At 43.2% G+C, this 20,001-nt stretch overlaps 1 protein-coding gene across 1 annotated transcript; it reads left to right on the forward strand.

Annotated features, from left to right (window-relative positions):
* Window positions 1-4,888: 4,888 nt before the first annotated feature.
* Window positions 4,889-12,047, forward strand: LOC125538433. The gene is made up of 5 exons (XM_048701688.1): window positions 4,889-5,878; window positions 7,884-8,578; window positions 8,708-8,794; window positions 10,089-11,036; window positions 11,645-12,047. The coding sequence occupies exons 1-5, from the start codon at window positions 5,773-5,775 to the stop codon at window positions 11,693-11,695; spliced, it is 1,887 nt and encodes a 628-aa protein (XP_048557645.1). The 5' UTR covers window positions 4,889-5,772; the 3' UTR covers window positions 11,696-12,047.
* Window positions 12,048-20,001: the final 7,954 nt, after the last annotated feature.

Genomic DNA, 20,001 nt, shown 5'->3' on the forward strand with positions numbered 1-20,001 from the left:
CTCTTGGGTTATGAAGAAATGAAACGTATATCTAAGGTTATTCCAGAATTGCCCTTCATAGAGTTCTTAATTTTGATCTAGAGGAAATTTATATGTATTGTGCGGTGAATTGCATTGAAAATCCTTATATTGCCAATTACATAAAGAAAAAAACAAATAGAGGATGAAGAGAATACTAATGAAAGGGAAGAGACTTCCCAATATTCTCCTATTATTTCTTATGATGAATCAGGTAACGAGGAGGAGCCTTCTAATCAACCAATCTCATTAATAAGGAGCTCCAAAAAAAGGATTGAACCCACACATGATGTGAAGAAGAAAAAGAAAAGACGGAGAAACAAAGGTAGAAAGGTATCTCTCCCAAATGATGTTGCTCCTATTTACTCATTGTGATGATGATAATTGCTATACTATTGGTGCCATCCATACTATTAATGATGAGAGTGATTATGCTTATGATATGAAAAGGCCCAAGCTTGGGGATGCTATGTTTGATGAAGATGATGTTTTTGAGAATATATTTGCTGCAATTAATGTTTGTCCTAAGCTTAGGGATGCTACGTTTAATGAAGATGATATTTTTAGTCTCCCAAGTTTTGATATGCAAATGTATAATGATGATAGCATACCTCCTACTTATGATGATTTTATTGATGAAAGTGGGTTTGGAAGAGTGTCAACTTTAGGAAGTAATGATCCCACTATTTGGAGGATGTTGAATCTTATTATGATAATTATTAAAGTGGATTAGGAGAGGTCATGACTTTATTTAGTAACAATTCCACTATCTTGGAAGAGGTTTCAATTGATTATGATGAGAACAAAGTTGCTACTTATGATGATTATTGTGATGAAACTTATACTATAAAAGTAGCGATGATTATATTTATAAAACTTGTTATGATTATGATTACTCTTTTTCTGAACATTACTCATTTAATGTGGAAACAATTTACAGTATTCGAGTCTCTTATGATACTCCCACTATTTCGAATGAGAAGAATTTTGCTTATGTGGAGAGTAGTAAAAATTCTATACTTGTAGATCATGAAAAGAATGCTTTAGGTGCTGGTTATATTGTTGAATTCATTCATGATGCTACCGAAAATTATTATGAGGGAGGAATATATGCTTGTAGGAATTGCAATAATACCAAGTTTCCTCTCTATGTGATTAAAGTTTTGAAGTTATGCTTGTCTTGCCTTCCTATGCTAGTTGATTATTGTTCCCATAAGTTGTTTGCTCATAAAATACCTATGCATAGGAAGTGGGTTAGACTTAAATGTGCTAGTCATATTCTTCATGATGCTCTCTTTATGTTTCAATTCTTATCTTTTATGTGAGCATCATTGAAATCATCATGCCTAGCTAGGGGCGTTAAACGATAGCGCTTGTTGGGAGGCAACCCAACTTCACTTTTGTTCTTTGCTTTTTGCTCCTATTTAGTGACAAATAATTCATCTAGCCTCTGTTTAGATGTGGTTTTATGCTTTTAATTAGTGTTTGTGCCAAGTAGAGCCTTTAGGATCTTCTTGGGTGATTGTTATTTGATCTTGCTGTAAAAAACAGAAAGTATGCGCTCACGAGAATAATTTCCATTTTTTACCAGAGAGCGATAAAATACCAATTCCACTTGCAGTAGATTAATAAACAAATTGTCTAGGACTTCCTAATTTCTCAGGATTTTTGGGGTTCCAGAAGTATACGTTTGATACAGATTACTACAGACTATTCTGTTTTTGACAGATTCTGTTTTCTATATGTTGTTTGCTTATATTTGATGAATCTATGAGTAGTATCGGAGGGTATGAACCATAGATGAGCTGGAATACAGTAGATATTACACCAATATGAATTTAGAATGAGTTCACAACAGTACCTAAGTGGTGATTTATTTTCTTATACTAACGGAGCTTACGAGTTTTCTGTTAAGTTTTGTGTTGTGAAGTTTTCAAGTTTTGGATAAAGATTCGATGGACTATGGAATAAGAAGTGGCAAGAGTCTAAGATTGGGGATGACCAAGGCACCCCAAGGTAATATTCAAGGACAACCAAGAGCCTAAGTTTGGGATGCCCCGGAAGGCATCCCCTCTTTCGTCTTCGTTCATCAATAACTTTACTTGGAGCTATATTTTTATTCGCCACATGATATGTGTTTTGCTTGGAGCGTCATTTTATTTTATTTTGTTTTGCATGCTGTTTGAATAAAATATCAAGATCTGAAATTATTAAATCTTAGAGAGTCTCCACATGGTTGCATAATTATTCGACTACTCATTGATCTTCACTTATATCTTTTGAAGTAGATTGTCATTTGCTCTAGTGCTTCACTTATATCTTTTAGAGCATGGCGGTGGTTTTATTTTATAGAAATAATTGATCTCTCATGCTTCACTTATATTATTTTGAGAGTCCTTTAGAACAACATGGCATTATAAAAACCTTCATATAAGTGCATTGAACTCTAAGAGAAGTTTGATACTTGATGATTGTTTTGAGATATGGAGATGGTGATATTAGAGTCATGCTAGTTGAGTAGTTGTGAATTTGAGGAATACTTGTTTTGAAGTTTGTGATTCCCGTAGCATGCACGTATGGTGAATCGTTATGTGATGAAGTCGGAGCATGATTTATTTATTGATTGCCTTCCTTATGAGTGGCGGTCGGGGACGAGCGATGGTCTTTTCCTACCAATCTATCCCCTAGGAGCATGCGTGTAGTACTTTGTTTCGATAACTAATAGATTTTCGCAATAAGTATGTGAGTTCTTTATGACTAATGTTGAGTCCATGGATTATACGCACTCTCACCTTCCACCATTGCTAGCCTCTCTAGTATCGCGCAACTTTTGCTGGTACCATAAACCCACCATATACCTTCCTCAAAACAGCCACCATACCTACCTATTATGGCATTTCCATAGCCATTCCGGGATATATTGCCATGCAACTTTCCACTGTTCCGTTTGCTATGACACGCTTCATCATTGTCATATTGCTTTGCATGATCATGTAGTTGACATCGTATTTATGGCAAAGCCACCGTTCATAATTCTTTCATACATGTCACTCATGAGTCATTGCACATCCCGGTACACCGCCGGAGGCATTCATATAGAGTCATGTTTTATTCTAAGTATCGAGTTGTAGAGTTGTAAGAAAATAAAAGTGTGATGGTCATCATTATTAGAGCATTGTCCCATGTGAGGAAAGGATGATGGAGACTATGATTCCCCCATAAATCGGGATGAGACTCTTGGGCGGCGGCGAGCCTGGCCCCTCCTTGGGAGCCTTTTCCTTCTTCGTGGCGGAAAGCCTCCTCACTGGAGCCATGGACGCTTTGGCGGGATGGCAGAACGAGGAAGGAGGACAAGTAGGGACCGAAAAAATGAAGATGAGCTGGGGGGCTCCGTCCCCTCTCCCATTTATATAGCCAGAGGGAGGCCAACCGTCGGCCTCTCACGTCCAGGTAATGATGTCCTTTCTGCATGCATCAGGCAGTTGTCACGTCGGGCAGTTGCCGAGGCAGCGTGGAAAGTGAAGACGCCCACGTCCCATCAAGCGCCACGCGTCGAGTCGGTCCGCAGGCGATTAGGGCTCGCAACGCTTGACCCTTGCCCTTTGGCTTCGCCTTGAAGCCAAGTGCGACCGCGCCTTGGGCCCGGGGGCTACTGGCTGTGTTCTGAAAACCAAGGTGCCTAGACTTGCCTGCCTGCGGCCCATGGCGTGGCTCCGTCGACGGCCTGGTACGACCCATCTACAACACCTTCAAGACAAGACCCTCGCGAGGGGCCAAGCCTCGCGAGGCGGGCGACATCAAGACCTCCGGAGGGAGCGGCCTCCCCAGACTGGCTCCCGAGAAGTGGAGATTTCTATGCGGGTGCCCACCTCATGAGATTAAGGTGACGCAAGCCATGACGACCAAGGCCAGTCGGTCGTCAGCGGGCGTGGAGCAGCAGGTTTTCTCTTTGGTGCTAAGGAGACAAGCGCAAGCGCGCGGTCTCGAGGTATCTACCAAAGGTTTCCATTCTCATGCAACGAGACCAAGACCGCCAGGACGGCAGGACGAATGTCATCGTCAAGCCCACCGCTGCGTCACGGCCAGAGGCTTTGCAGGCAAAGACCACCTTTCATCTGACTACGGTGATGAAGGAGCGATGACGACGCCGCGCCTTCCGCCTTTGTTTCGCTTCAATGCTTGTAGTAGTCCCTAGGTGATCCATAGATCTGAATGTATTTATTATTAGTTTTTTCATGTTCATTGTCGTGTCATAATTAAAGATTAATAGATTGAAAGTTTTCTAAAAAAATTTGCTTGTAACTAACCATTTATTTATAAGAGTAAATGGGTGCATCACAAATTCAGGCATACCCCAGCTAAAAAAGGCCACATAAACTAGATAAGTTTTTCTTTAACATGGTACAAAAGCAAACACTCATATACATATATACGTACATACAATCACCCTTATGAACACATGAACATACACTTTATCCCAATGAACACCTTCAGAGATGAAGTTGGCACATCATCTTAAGATTGACCAAGTCGCCATAGACTCTTTCATAGTTGACGGAGCATCTCCTTTCACTGAATGTACATATCTGGATGGCATGAAAAAATCCAGAAAAATGCAAGTATCAATGTAAGTCTAAGACCTAGAACTGTAATGAGCTGAGAATACTACTGTTCTGTTAACCATGCAACCACTTGAATTGTGATGAGATAAGTTCTGGTAGCACTACTTTGGCAGTAGCAATGACGTGCTATTTTTTTTTTCTGTGCGAGATGGACACGGTAAATTTCTTGCGTGTGAATAAAAAAAGAAAAAAAGAAAAAGAAAAGAAGGCAAGGAAAACCAGATAGGAATTCAACCGTCATCCGGGAAAGGGAAGGGGGCGGAGGAGGGCGAAGGAAGTCACAGTTTGCATAGGGTTTCTCTCCTTCCTGCCCAAGACGAACAAGCACACCACACAAACCCACACCCCCTGCGGAATTCACAAACCCACAAAAATTCCGAGCAAGATAAATCCTCTCGAAAAATCGGCGCCCCGAATCCCTTCGCAAGAGCTTCCCGAATCCCGCGAATCCCCGCGAGATTTCCCAATCCTCCGCCGCCGCCGCCTTCCGCAGATTTCACGGCGAGACCCATCGACAACACCGTACGCAGAGTGGTCGCCCGCCCGCCGAGGCGCTCTATCCCAGCCCGAGCAGCCTGCCTCCTGCTTGATCAATCTTCTCTCTTCCCACCGAGTCCTGACCTACAAACAAACCGTGCCCTAGAGCCGCCGCCGCCGCCGCCGCGCCGTACCCTAGCGTCACGGCTGAGGCCTCAATCCCGCACGCCCGCCTCTCACGCGCGTGGCCGCCATCGCCGTTCCCGTCCTTCCTCGTCGGGACATCGCGTTCTTGCTGTCTCCACCCCGTCTGCAGTCTTTAGCCATTGGGGTTTGAGGTATGAGCTTGTTATCATCCAGCGGTTAGTTAAATCCCACTGACCTTCACAACATCTGGGTGTGCCGCTGCACACACGGCACACCATCTAGATCCGCCCCTCGGGGCTAGGCTTTGGTGGTCTCGGCTTCGCCCGAGTGGAGACTGGGCGCGGAACTGCGGATGTGCTGTTGAATCGTGTGTAGGCACCACCCTGAGTGACTGACTAGGACTAGGAGTGAAAGGTAGTTGTGGTGGTAGTAGTGGTGGTGGTTTCATTGCTGTGCCGGACCGGACGTCGCTGCTGGGGCGCGTAGATGGTGAACGGCGCCTGCTGGCATGGACCGAGGTGAGCCCTCATTGAAACCAGAATGGCTGGTGCGCGGGGTTGCCACACCGACAGTAGCTGCCACAGGCTTCCGGCCAGGAACATCGCCCCGTGCAGGTGAGCTGCCTTTCCTTCAATTTACCATTTTGGTGCATATAACGGCTAGGGGTTAGTGCTGCTTATAGAAAGTTTTGCAAGATTAATTGTTATTATAGTAGTCGAATCGCATACGTTTCTAGTGGTATTGGATAATTTTACACGAGCCGTTATTAGTTCTTAGACTTTTTTATGCTGGGTGGTGTTTTTTTCATTTATGCACGGTGAAGTTAGTGCACTTCTTCTGGTGTGCAATTGCTGCCTGCTAGCTCACCATTTTTTTAAGAACAATGATCATTCTTCAACCTTTCTACCACCAGTATTGGCATGAGTCTGATTCAAGGACAATGCTTGTACTGTGAAGCGCTTTATTTAGTATGTTTGTTGCATGAAACATGAAGCAAGTGTAATATGTCACATAAATGCGTAATTTTGGACTTGTGGTAATCATGGAGCAATCTGTCTTCATAGACATTGTTTACATCAGCACATCAGCCTCGTGCTGTTGCATGGTAAACTGATGGTTATCAGTGTGTAATTTTTAACCGCGGTAACTCTTATTAAATTAAATATTATTTACTTGGAAATGATTTAATGGTAGTTATTGGGCTATTGCGCTGGAGTCAGTCCAGACTTCAGAGACTTTCTTGGACGGGAATGTTTACTTGTTCATGTTGGTTAGCCGTGTTGCCATAATGCATCAGCAGTCCGTGTAATGCCAAATGTACTAGGGAGTGCGTGAGGATTAGGCCGAATCACCTCTTAAGAATTGCTTGGAGAGAGGCATGATGTGTAGTTGATATATCATGACTATTTCTCATGTCTTTCATGCTTGCAGCTTTGTTGATCATTCTTAAATGCTTGCCTTTCTTGCCTGCATATATGGAAATAGATAGTAGAATGTATGCCCTTCTCCATACACAAATATATACATAGTTGATACCTCTAGTTTAAGTAGCTTAAGGGGTAGGCAAGACATTTTTAGCAATAGACAATTTTCTTTCCTTGGTGCAGTGGGATATGCATGTGCACTGAACTTGCTAATTGCTATGGTATTGTTTATTGTAGTGTACTAGCAGAAGTAGAGCTATATTAGGCTAGAAGCAAAATGTGGTCTGGTATTTCGTACTATAACTTGTTTTGATTAGCAGACTAGCATAACTAGACCAAGCAAATGGTTAATGAATTAAATTATACTTCCTCCGTCCCAAAATAAGTGACTCAAGTTTATACTAGCTTTAGTATAAAGTTAGTACAAAGTTGAGTCACTTATTTTGGGATGGAGGGAGTAGTATGTAAAAGTAAACGCATAAAGAACTATAAACGCATTCTTCACTTCACCATGTCTCTGCAATCTCACTGCCTGCAATCACACAAATGCTGAAATGGAAAGTTCATGACCAAGAGGTCCAAGGCACCATTTCATATTACTTGCTTTGGCCTGGAGACAAGTCTCGGGTTGTATATTGGGGTTTGCCCAGTGGAGAGGCACTGGGAGTTAACTGTGTGCAGTAGATTGGCCTGCTGCAAGGAGCTCAGGGCGCAAGGTCCCAAGCTTCATCTGTGCAAGATCAGTTTTTAGCTGTCCATTGGTGTGGCAAATGTAATTATTGATTCAAGGCACAGAAGTGTGCTCTTGTAGTCACAAATAGCTATTTTAAAATTATTTTCTTTTGTTGATATGTCTAGTAAACTCATTTGTTGCTTGTTGTCACATGTGTAGTACCTGGGGACCGTTATGTGAGATACCAATCATACTGTATAGTGTATTACATCAACGATGCAGCCTTTTGTTCTGTGATATATTGCATTAATGCGTATGAATTTTATTGTTCTTGCACTTGGCATGTAGTAAGGGTTGATGTCCATTGTTCCTTCAACAATTTTTGCCACGTCTTTCTGGTTGCTTTGGTTTAACTCTGCATGGTTTAGCTAAACATATATGAACCTCGTTTAAATGACTGTTCTTCTAAGCTTACACACATGATGTATATTTGCTAATGAGCTGTTACTTGAATGCTTTTAGATGATCAAGACAGGGGTGCTTCATCAAGAAACCGATCTTCAGGCCGTGATCGTGAACGGAGCTCCCAACAGTCCTCTTCCCGCAGGGGTTCTGGCCCAAGTGTGTCCAGACGGCATGACCGGGATGGCACAGTGAAGTCAAGAGGGTATGCTAGTTTTGGAAGGAGCAACAGGGACAGGGGTTGTGACAAGGATTCTGATTTCCGTGATTGGGAGAGTAGATTGGGTCTTGCAGGTGACCCACTGCGTGATGGCTTTGGGCCCTTTAACTCATGCAGACCCGAAAGCGATAGGCTTAATCGTATTCGTCCAAAGTTGGACACATTGAATCGAGCATCTGGAGTAAGTTTGGACAATGGTAATCTATCTAGAAAGGATGCTGGCGGCATGTCCTTTGAGCGAGAATTCCCACACCTTAGTTCTGAGGACAACAATGGAAAACATGATGTAGTTAGAGTTCCATCTCCTGGAATTGGCTCCCCAATTCAGAGCATACCATTGGTTACCGCGCCTGATGGCTGGAACTCAGTGCTAGCAGAAGTCCCTGGACTTAGTGAGCCAAGCAATACCCAGACCTCTTCTGCTTCATCACGTGCTGGTTCCAGTCAGCAGCTTGTAGTGTCGAACTGTGGGACTGCCTTAAGCATGGCTGAAACAGTAATGCAGACTCCATTAAAAATTTCCACCACACCTCAGGTAATGTATTATGTACTGAATATGATATCTTGTGTTGTTTACTCCTTTTGGTCTATATGATCATACTCATTTTGTACCATTCACTTAATCTAATTAATGTTTCCTGTGCAATATCATTTTTTTACCCAGCTATCGATTGACGCTCAGAAGATTGAAGAAAGAACTATGAGGCAGTGTATTCTAAGACCTCTGACGCCTTCGTCAAACAAAAATTCTGTATGCACTCTGTACATTGCCTTCTCTGTGAGATCAATTGTTTTGTTTTGTTGTTTGTGTCTTGTGTGATTACCATGGTTGTATTTAAATCGTGCAATTTCTCGGATACACTGTCTGGTTTGTAACTTTGCTTTTGAAAGACAGATCATCACAAGCATAATTTCAACTTTCTTTGTCTTGCATGATCAAGTAGTATCGGACTGTTATTCATGGATGAACAATTCAATTTTGTTTCTATGTCAGGAATCTGCTTCATCAATGTCCCTTACAATTGCCTGGTCCTAAATTACGCATGTCATTAGTGATCATATTCATAATATTTACAAGATATGGTCATAAGCTGGTTCAGTCGCTTCATGTTGTTTGCAAACTGCAAGTATCCATGAAGCGGATGTGGCAGTTACCTGAGTGTCTTCATAGCATAATAATTTATGTAAATGCAATGCATGATGTGGTGTAAGTATGGATACATATTAGTTGATAGTTTGAACGTACGCGCTGGAGATTAGGAGATATGTTTTTCTGTTGTAAAATCTATCATCCTTTATATTTTTGTACACCCGTTATTTAAATACGCAGTTTGGTTCTGAACTAATTTACAAGGAATAGTGATTCAAAAGTCAGAAACTTCTATTCTTGTAGCATTGAGTTATGAATCATATTGATCGTTAGAACAGTTGAAATACTCATTACATAGAAGCTGTTTGTTCTGATGTAAGACTTAACTGGTAGTGTGAGTTTTGTAGTTTCTCTTACTTGTTTGGCTCATGAACACCTGAAAGAAATTATTAGGATTACTGTGCATGTAGATTATGTATTTATGTTCCCCGCAAAGAACTTAGATTAAGAGAACTCTATTATTAGAATTTTAGTGGGACAATTTTTTTGTGTGTTTGACCTTCCATGTTATATGAGTTTGTCAATATTACTGCTTATGATCCATATTTTATTTTATTTCATAGTAGTATATGCCAACTACTAAACATTTTCTTGATACTATAACATCTACAAATATTCCACCACACAGCAAAACTGACAGAAACTTCCCTTTTGTATATTACTTGATCAGCATTTGATCATTAAGCATGCAATTGATATAATACACCGTAGTTTGTTCAGGCATGTCTACATTTTGGGGAAGGTTGCATAAAGTAAATCCTCTATATGTGCTTCTGGCTGGTTTTCTGTTTCACTTATTATGGAGTGTTTTCTTGTGTGTGTTGATATGGAGTGGTGTTGCCTTGTACTGAAAAAAATACACTTTGGTTTGCCCTTATTCCTTAATGCTTTGCAGGTATCTACTTTGTCAGATAGGTTAAAAACGAAAGGTGCAAGAGCTGGGGATTCTAATGGTTCTATCAAAACTGCACCCCAACTGTCAGCACAGTCTTCCAATACCTCTGTTCGTACTCCAGTCAAATCTGAGGTTGCCAAGCCATCTCAACCAGGATCCTTTCAAGTCCTGACCCGTGAGCAGAATGGTGCTGCAAATACCTCAAAAGACTCCACTAGCAATCCTTTAAGCCCTATTCTAGGTCGATCTTCTTCAGTGGAACCACTGAAAAAGCCCCTTGTCAACCAAAAGCTTAAAGGTGTCATAAATGGCCTCCCTTTGCAATTACAACAAGGTCCATCTGGTGAGAGAAAATCAATAACAAAAGCCAAGCATAAATTCTTTGAGTTTCTGCGGAGCAAGTCTTTAAATGGTTCAAGCACGGGTATTGAGTCCTCATCTAGCTTGATTAATGAACAGAAGAACCCGTGTCTTGATTTATCCTTGTTTGATGCTGGAATCAAGTGTATTGAGACTGGAAGTAGTTCTTGTGAGGATGCGAATTCTTGTGATGGGTCTCAGCGACACCTCTCTGACAATGAGGAAACAAAGGCATCTTTGGAACCTCTTGATGTTTTTTATCGTGGGTCCCATGGGGTTGCAGCTGTCAAGGATACCAACTCTTTATCAGATCATGGTGATGCCGAAAATGGATCTATGGCGCCTCAGGCAGACAAGGCTGAAGCTACTCTGGCCATTATGGCAGCAGATATAAATGATGGTTCCGCAAAGGCAGACTCCAGCTATGGTGATGCCAGTTTGTTGTTTGTGCCCATTGTAGCTGGGGAAGAGGAATCATATCCTACTGAAGATGAACCTAGTCCAGAAGAAATGGCTTTCCTGAAATCTCTTGGCTGGAAAGAAGACGAAGTAGTTCCGCCTCTGAAACAGGAAGAGATAGCTGATTGTGTAAGTTTTGTTATGTTTCTTATTCTAGTTCATCAACATTATTTGGCTTTCAGTAACACACTCACGTGCGTAAGGTTTTTCCTTCTAATTAGTTTGCTAAGTAGCCGATAGGTACTCATAGGTTTCGGTTCATCTTCAGTTTCGCGAAAGCAGTTCCTAAAACTTCCAGTTCATCTTTAATTATTGTACTCCCTCCGTCCCAAAATTCTTGTTTTAGATTTGTCCAAATACGGATGCATCAAATCACGTTTTAGTATTAGATACATCCGTATCTAGAGGAATCGAAGACAAGAATTTTGGGACGGAGGGAGTATATCCTCAATGTGCATCATATCAGCAAAATGAATTGATGATGTCGTTTACCATGAAAGTATTGGTTGCCATCATCATTGTACTTCTGATGAGGCATACTAAATGATTTATGGGGCTTAGAAAAAGAGACTATTGTCTACGAATCGGGACCCAGCCGATGTTTCTGAGACCATATTGTTATCATTTACGTGGCAGTGTGCATCATTTAAGTATTCTGGTAATCCACATTAGGAATTGACCACTTGTTAAATTTTACCATGTGTATTGCTGTGACATAGATTCCCACTGTTTTGTAGTTAAGGCACAACGTGAGGCTGCAGCAGAAGCTTGAGGAATGCAGGGGCTAATGACAGGGCTCATCAACCAAAGTTTGTCACGGCGCTGAGAACTTGTGGGAATCAAGCTGTATTTTGTGATGCCATGGGACGATTGTGTCTAGCTTAACAAATCGAGATGTTTTAGTTAACTTCAGCTCTATGGGAGTTGTCATGCTTAGACCGATGTTTTTCCCTGCTGAAAAGAGGGTTGAGGTTTTTCTTCATTTTCCCAGAAGGAATACAGAATGATAAAAGCATGTATGGTGTTGGAGGCACATAGAGGTGCTCAGAAAGAATATAGGTTGTCTTCTTTTTTATACTTCTCATGGCTTATCCTTGTTTCAGAAAGAAAGGAAAAGAATAGGTTGTCTTCTTTTTTATACTTCTCATGACTTGCCTTTGATTATCGTGGTCTCAGATTTGCATTATCTATTTTCATTTTATTTTCTTATTCCTCTTCGTGTTTTTCACTTTTTCTATTGATTCATGGTGCTTCAATTGCTCACCCCTTTAGGCCTTGTTCGGTTGCAGAGTATATAATCCTCTAGTGGATTTAATACTCTATAGGATTGGGTGATCCCCCACCCCACACCAAATCCTCTCGGGGACTAAATACATGTCACTATGCAATTCATGATGCATTCGGTTAATCCTCTACACTCTACAGCAGTATCAATTAACAGCATGACTTTAGGCCGGCATCGCCAAAGCCTTGCTGCAGATAGAGAAAGAGAAAAGACACGAGGGAACAGGCACGCACAGATAGAGAGAGAACGAATCTGAAGGTCTCGTCGCCGGCTGCCTGCGGGGGAGATTGGATCGGCCGGGCTCCATGGCTGTTGTGGGTTGCTGCCGAGCTCGTCTCGCTTCGCTTCGTTGTTGAGCTGACGGTTGAAAAGGAGGCGGGGGGAGGAAGGGAAGGAGGATGCACGCTGCCTCCATCTGCTTCGGTAGCGTCTTCGGCGCCCGCTCCGCCGTCGCCGAATCGAGAGAGGGAGAGTGGGTCGGGGCGAGAGAGAGAGACGCAGTGTAACGTTTCACAAGAGGGTTTGTTTTCACGGGGTGGGACGCGTGGGTTGTTTTTCCCGGTGATATCCATGGGGTTTGGGAGGGATTTGGTCCAGACCAGGTCTAACCAAAGGCTATCATCAGCAAGTCAGGGATTGGACCCCAGCCGGGGGGGGGGGGGGACCCACATGGATCGGTGGGGTTTGCGCTCAATCCCGGTGGGGCTGGGGCTAACCGAACATAGCCTTAAGTTTTTTCTTTTCCTTTTGAGGGAATGCCATCAGTCCACAATAAAACTATGAATGAAAGAGGAAGGGTTCTCCGTCAACAGATTTGGAGGTTCAACATGGTCATGAGCAACCCTAGCCATGCTAGCTAGTTATTGAGCCACGTGATTCGTCTCTTGTGCACAATGCTCAAAAATAACTTGGATAAAATAATTATAAATAGGCGAGAGTCATGCGATCCAACTAAACGCATATGTCCAATCCCCCCTTTTTCCCACACCCTCCTTGCCATCTTCCTAAGCTCGCCACCGATGGCAAGGCCACACGTGTCGTTCATGGCGCAAGCTCGCCACCGATGGCAAGGCCACGCGTGTCGTTCATGGCGCAAGCTCGCCACCGATGGCAAGGCCACGCGTGTCGTCATGGCGCAAGCTCGCCACCGATGGCAAGGCCGCGTGTCGTCTGGCGCCAGCGGGTGCCGCCCCATCCCCCAGCGTCATCTTCTCCCCCCCTCGTCATCAATACTAGTCTGCAGTGCCCTGGTAACGTGTCGTTCATGGCGCAATCTCGCCACCGATGGCAAGGTGGTGCGTCGTCTGGCGCCAGCGGGTGCCGGTTGCAGCGTCCCGTGCCTCTGTCGTCTTCAATATCATAGAAAAAGTTGTTGCCGTTGGTAGCAGCACCCACAATTGCTGGTTCCAGCATCCACGGGCGTGGTTGCAGCAAAAATGGTCGTCGTTGCCAGTGGTAGCTGTCGTTGTCGGCGGCTATAGCACTGGTTTGGCCAATTCCAGCATTAGGCTAGCCGGTTGCAGCAAAAACCTCACCGTCGAAGAAGTCTCTTCCCGATTCCAGGAAACTTCATGGCCTATTCCAGCACCCCGCCTCACGGTTCCAGCAACCCCGTGCCGCCGCGCGGGTCGCCCTTGTCATTTTGCTGGTTCCAGCATGCCACCAACTGGTCTCGCTGGGCGCCGGCGGCTAGCAGCAGCGCCCCGATGCTGTTTCTAGCACTTGCCTCTCATGGTTGCAACTCCGCCATGGTTTGCAACTTTCCAACACATCAACGACTTGTATTTTTGGCCGGCGGCGGTTGCAACTTCGCTAGCGAGCATTGCAACAACGGCCAGGGATGACGAACGTCGGCTGTAGTAGCGAGGCTTGCTGGGAAGAAAGAGTTCCACAGAGAGGACGGGAGCGAGATGGATGATTTTCGATGGATGGATATGGTGTTGGTCGTTGGGTGAATAGATAAGAGCGTCAATGAGGATAAGAGCGCCATTGCATTAGTTGCATCCATGATACGTGGAAGTGAAAGTGAGAAGCTTATTACTTTTGAGTGTTTGGGCACCCTAGAGCTAGTGCCCTGATACGTCTCCGTCGTATCTACTTTTCCAAACACTTTTGCCCTTGTTTTGGACTCTAACTTGTATGATTTGAATGGAACTAACCCGGACTGACGCTGTTTTCAGCAGAATTGCCATGGTGTTGTTTTATGTGCAGAAAACAAATATTCTCGGAATGACCTGAAACTCCACGGAACATCTTAAAAAAAATAATAAAAAATTCTCGCCAAAGATGAAGACCAGGGGGCCCACACCCTTCTCACGAGGGTGGGGGGCGCACTCCCCCCTAGGGCGCGCCCCCCTTCCTCGTGGGCCCCCTGGATGCCCTCTGACGCCAACTCCAACTCTATATATTTGCTTTCGGAGAGAAAAAAATCAGAGAGAAGAAATCATCGCGTTTTACGATACGGAGCCGCCGCCAAGCACTAAAACCTCTCGGGAGGGCTGATCTGGAGTCCGTTCGGGGCTCCAGAGAGGGGGATTCGTCGCCGTCGTCATCATCAACCATCCTCCATCACCAATTTCATGATGCTCACCGCCGTGCGTGAGTAATTCCATCATAGGCTTGCTGGACGGTGATGGGTTGGATGAGATTTATCATGTAATCGAGTTAGTTTTGTTAGGGTTTGATCCCTAGTATACACTATGTTCTGAGATTGATGTTGCTATGACTTTGCTATGCTTAATGCTTGTCACTAGGGCCCGTGTGCCATGATTTCAGATCTGAACCTATTATGTTTTCATGAATATATGTGAGTTCTTGATCCTATCTTGCAAGTCTATAGTCACCTACTATGTGTTATGATCCGGCAACCCCGAAGTGACAATAATCGGGACCACTCCCGGTGATGACCATAGTTTGAGGAGTTCATGTATTTACTATGTGCTAATGCTTTGTTCTGGTTCTCTATTAAAAGGAGGCCTTAATATCCCTTAGTTTCCAATAGGACCCCGCTGCCACGGGAGGGTAGGACAAAAGATGTCATGCAAGTTCTTTTCCATAAGCACGTATGACTATATACGGAATACATGCCTACATTACATTGATGAATTGGAGCTAGTTCTGTGTCGCCCTATGTTATGACTGTTACATGATGAACCGCATCCGGCATAATTATCCATTACTGATCCGGTGCCTACGAGTTTTCCATATACTGGTTTACGCTTATTTACTTTCCCGCTGCTACTGTTACAATCACTACAAAATACCAAAAATATTATTTTTGCTGTCTTTACTTTTGTTGCCGCTACCACCACTATCATATTACTTTGCTACTAAACACTTTGCTGCAGATACTAAGTTTCTAGGTGTGGTTGAATTGACAACTCAGCTGCTAATACTTGAGAATATTCTTTGGCTCCCCTTGTGTCGAATCAATAAATTTGGGTTGAATACTCTATCCTCGAAAGCTGTTGCGATCCCCTATACTTGTGGGTTATCATGCCCTACTCCCTCCGTCTGGTGAAAAGTGTATGTTTGGCTTCAAAATTTGTCGACAAAAAAATGTACTTCTATCTTCCAATTGCACTTTAAAATAGAAAAAAATACTTCTCTCTCATCACGTGGTAATCAAGATCAATAACAATCTACATTTGGTCTTCTTAATTTCTATACATGCACTTAGCTTATTGGGGTTGGGTAATTAAAGAGGAGAGATATGGTGGCTTGCACCTTTCCAATGCATTTTTTAGTTCACCCCATAATTTGTCCTAAAATCTCTATACGTACACTCTTCATCGGACGGAGGGAGTAGATGGTTGGTGGTGTCGTGGAGCTCGATCATTGCGGTGTAAAGCTCCGAGCAAGCTTCAAGGTCTCCAATTAAGTTGTGGAGATTGCCCCGAGCAAGTTATACGGGTCCGATGACCGCCCCAAGGCTCGCCAACTGTACGGGTTCGGTGACCGCTCTCAAGGGTCCCTTAGTGGGATCATGACACCTTGCATTATGCGAGGGCGTGAGGAAAATACGGTGGCCTTAGTGACATTTTGAGGAGCATTGTGGCTTCACACCACTCTAACAGATATTAGCATCCGCAAGGGTGTGAACTTCAGGATACATCGTTGTCTCCGTGTGCCTTGGTTATCTTTTACCCGAGTCCTCTACTTATGCACTTACTTTGTGATAGCCATAGTGATTCATGTTATACCATTGCTATCACATAGTTGTTTATCTTGTTTAGCATAAATTGTTGATGCACATAGTCTAGCCTATTATATTTAGTTTTTGTGCTTGATAAACATTTGTTTTATTCCGCTTTTATTCAAGCCTAAATCGTAATTGTTTTAAAACGCCTATTTGTTGGGGAACGTAGTAATTTCAAAAATTTCCTACGCACATGCAAGATCATGGTGATGCATAGCAACGAGAGGAGAGAGTGTTGTCCACGTACCCTCGTAGACCGAAAGCGGAAGCGTTAGCACAACGCGGTTGATGTAGTCGTACGTCTTCACGATCCGACCGATCAAGTACCGAACGCACGGCACCTCCGAGTTCTGCACACGTTCAACTCGATGACGTCCCTCGAACTTCGATCCAGCCGAGCTTTGAGGAAGAGTTCCGTCAGCAGGACGGCATGGTGACGATGATGATGTTCTACCGACGCAGGGCTTCGCCTAAGCACCGCTATGATATGACCGAGGTGGATTATGGTGGAGGGGGACACCGCACACGGCTAAGAGATCCAAGGGATCAATTGTTGTGTCTATGGGGTGCCCCTGGCCACGTATATAAAGGAGTGGAGGAGGGGAGGGGCCGGCCCTCTCTATGGCGTGCCCTAGGGGAGTCCTACTCCCACTGTGAGTAGGATTCCCCCTTTCCTAGTAGAACTAGGAGCCCTTCAAGTGGTAGGAGTAGGAGGGAAGGAAAGGGAAGGGAAAAGGAGAAGGAAGGAAGGGGGCGCCCCCCTCCCTAGTCCAATTTGAACCAGCCCACGGGGAGGGGTGCAGCCACCCTTTGAGGCCTTTCTCTCCTTTCCCGTATGGCCCATTAAGGCCCAATACGAATTCCCGTAACTCCTCGGTACTCCCGAAAATACCCGAATCACTCGGAATCTTTTCGATGTCCGAATATAGTCATCCAATATATCAATGTTTACGTCTCGACCATTTCGAGACTCCTCGTCATGTCCCCGATCTCATCCGGGACTCCAAACTCCTTCGGTACATCAAAACACATAAACTCATAATATAACTATCATCGAACTTTAAGCGTGTGGACCCTACGGGTTCGAGAACTATGTAGACATGACCGAGACACGTCCCCGGTCAATAACCAATAGCAGAACCTGGATGCTCATATTGGCTCCTACATATTCTATGAAGATCTTTATCGGTCAAACCGCATAACAACATACGTTGTTCCCTTTGTCATCGGTATGTTACTTGCCTGAGATTCGATCGTCGGTATTTATATACCTAGTTCAATCTCGTTACCGGCAAATCTCTTTACTCGTTCCATAATACATCATTCCGCAACTAACTCATTAGTTGCAATGCTTGCAAGGCTTTAAGTGATGTGCATTATCGAGTGGGCCCAGAGATACCTCTCCGACAATCGGAGTGACAAATCCTAATCTCGAAATACGCCAACCCAACAAGTACCTTCGGAGACACCTGTAGAGCACCTTTATAACCACTCAGTTACGTTGTGACGTTTGGTAGCACACAAAGTGTTCCTCCGGTAAACGGGAGTTGCATAATCTCATAGTCATAGGAACATGTATAAGTCATGAAGAAAGCAATAGCAACAAACTAAACGATCAAGTGCTAAGCTAACGGAATGGGTCAAGTCAATCACATCATTCTCCTAATGATGTGATCCCGTTAATCAAATGACAACTCATGTCTATGGTTAGGAAACATAACCATCTTTGATCAACGAGCTAGTCAAGTAGAGGCATACTAGTGACACTCTGTTTGTCTATGTATTCACACATGTATTATGTTTCCGGTTAATACAATTCTATCATGAATAATAAACATTTATCATGATATAAGGAAATAAATAATAACTTTATTATTGCCTCTAGGGCATATTTCTTCAGTCTCCCACTTGCACTAGAGTCAATAATCTAGTTCACATCGCCATGTGATTTAATACCAATAGTTCATATCACCATGTGATTAACACCCATAGTTCACATCGACATGTGACAAACACCCAAAGGGTTTACTAGAGTCAATAATCTAGTTCACATCGTTATGTGATTAACACCCAAAGAGTACTAAGGTGTGATCATGTTTTGCTTGTGAGAGAAGTTTAGTCAACAGGTCTGCCACATTCAGATCCGTAAGTATTTTGCAAATTTCTATGTCAACAATGCTCTGCACGGAGCTACTCTAGCTAATTGCTCTCACTTTCAATATGTATCCAGATTGAGATTTAGAGTCATCTAGATCAGTGTCAAATTTGCATCGACGTAACCCTTTACGATGAACCTTTTTGTCACCTCCATAATCAAGAAACATATCCTTATTCCACTAAGGATAATTTTGAGCGTTGTCCAGTGATCTACTCCTAGATCACTATTGTACCCCTTGCCAAAAACAGTGTATGGTATACAATAGATCTGGTACATAGCATGGCATATTTTATAGAACCTATGGCCAAGGTATAGGGAATGACTTTCATTCTCTTTCTATCTTCTGCCGTGGTTGGGCTTTGAGTCTTACTCAGTTTCACACCTTGTAACACAGGCAAGAACTCTTTCTTTGACTGTTCCATTTTGAACTACTTCAAAATCCTGTCAAGGTATGTACTCATTGAAAAACTTATCAAGCGTCTTGATCTATCTCTATAGATCTTGATGCTCAATATGTAAGCAGCTTCACCGAGGTCTTTCTTTGAAAAACTCCGTTCAAACACTCCTTTATGCTTTGCAGAATAATTCTACATTATCTCCGATCAACAATATGTCATTCACATATACTTATCAGAAATGGTGTAGTGCTCCCACTCACTTTATTGTAAATACAGGCTTCACCACAAGTCTGTATAAAACTATATGTTTTGATCAACTTATCAAAGCGTATATTCCAACTCTGAGATGCTTGCACCAATCCATAGATGGATCGCTGGAGCTTGCATATTTTGTTAGCACCTTTAGGATTGACAAAACTTTCTTGTTGCATCATATACAACTCTTCTTTAATAAATCCATTAAGGAATGTAGTTTTGTTTATCCATTTGCCAGATTTCATAAAATGTGGCAATTGCTAACATGATTCGGACAGACTTAAGCATAGATACGAGTGAGAAACTCTCATCGTAGTCAACACCTTGAACTTGTCGAAAACCTTTTGCGACAATTCTAGCTTTGTAGATAGTAATACTACTATCAGCGTCCGTCTTCCTCTTGAAGATCCATTTAATCTCAATGGCTCGCCGATCTTTGGGCAAGTCAATCAAAGTCCATACTTTGTTATTATACATGGATCTCATCTCAGATTTCATGGCCTCAAGCCATTTCACGGAATCTGGGCTCGTCATCGCTTCCTCATAGTTCGTAGGTTCGCCATGGTCAAGTAACATGACCTCCAGAACAGGATTACCGTACCACTCTGGTGCAGATCTCACTCTGGTTTACCTACGAGGTTCGGTAGTAACTTGATCTGAAGTTACATGATCATCATCATTAGCTTCCGCACTAATTGGTGTAGTAGTCACAGGAACAGATTTCTGTGATGAACTACTTTCCAATAAGGGAGCAAGTACAGTTACCTCATCAAGTTCTACTTTCATCCCACTCACTTCTT

The sequence above is a fragment of the Triticum urartu genome, chromosome 2 (assembly GCF_003073215.2).
Source record: "Triticum urartu cultivar G1812 chromosome 2, Tu2.1, whole genome shotgun sequence".
NCBI classification, from domain to species: domain Eukaryota; kingdom Viridiplantae; phylum Streptophyta; class Magnoliopsida; order Poales; family Poaceae; genus Triticum; species Triticum urartu.

What these genes read in the sequence shown, in the direction of transcription:
- LOC125538433 (XM_048701688.1), top strand. Translation starts at nt 5,773, where the DNA reads ATGGACCGAGGTGAGCCCTCATTGAAACCAGAATGGCTGGTGCGCGGG. An exon ending in AGGAACATCGCCCCGTGCAG is followed by an intron (nt 5,879 to 7,883) that starts GTGAGCTGCCTT and finishes GAATGCTTTTAG; the next exon opens with ATGATCAAGACAGGGGTGCT. An exon ending in AAATTTCCACCACACCTCAG is followed by an intron (nt 8,579 to 8,707) that starts GTAATGTATTAT and finishes TTTTTTACCCAG; the next exon opens with CTATCGATTGACGCTCAGAA.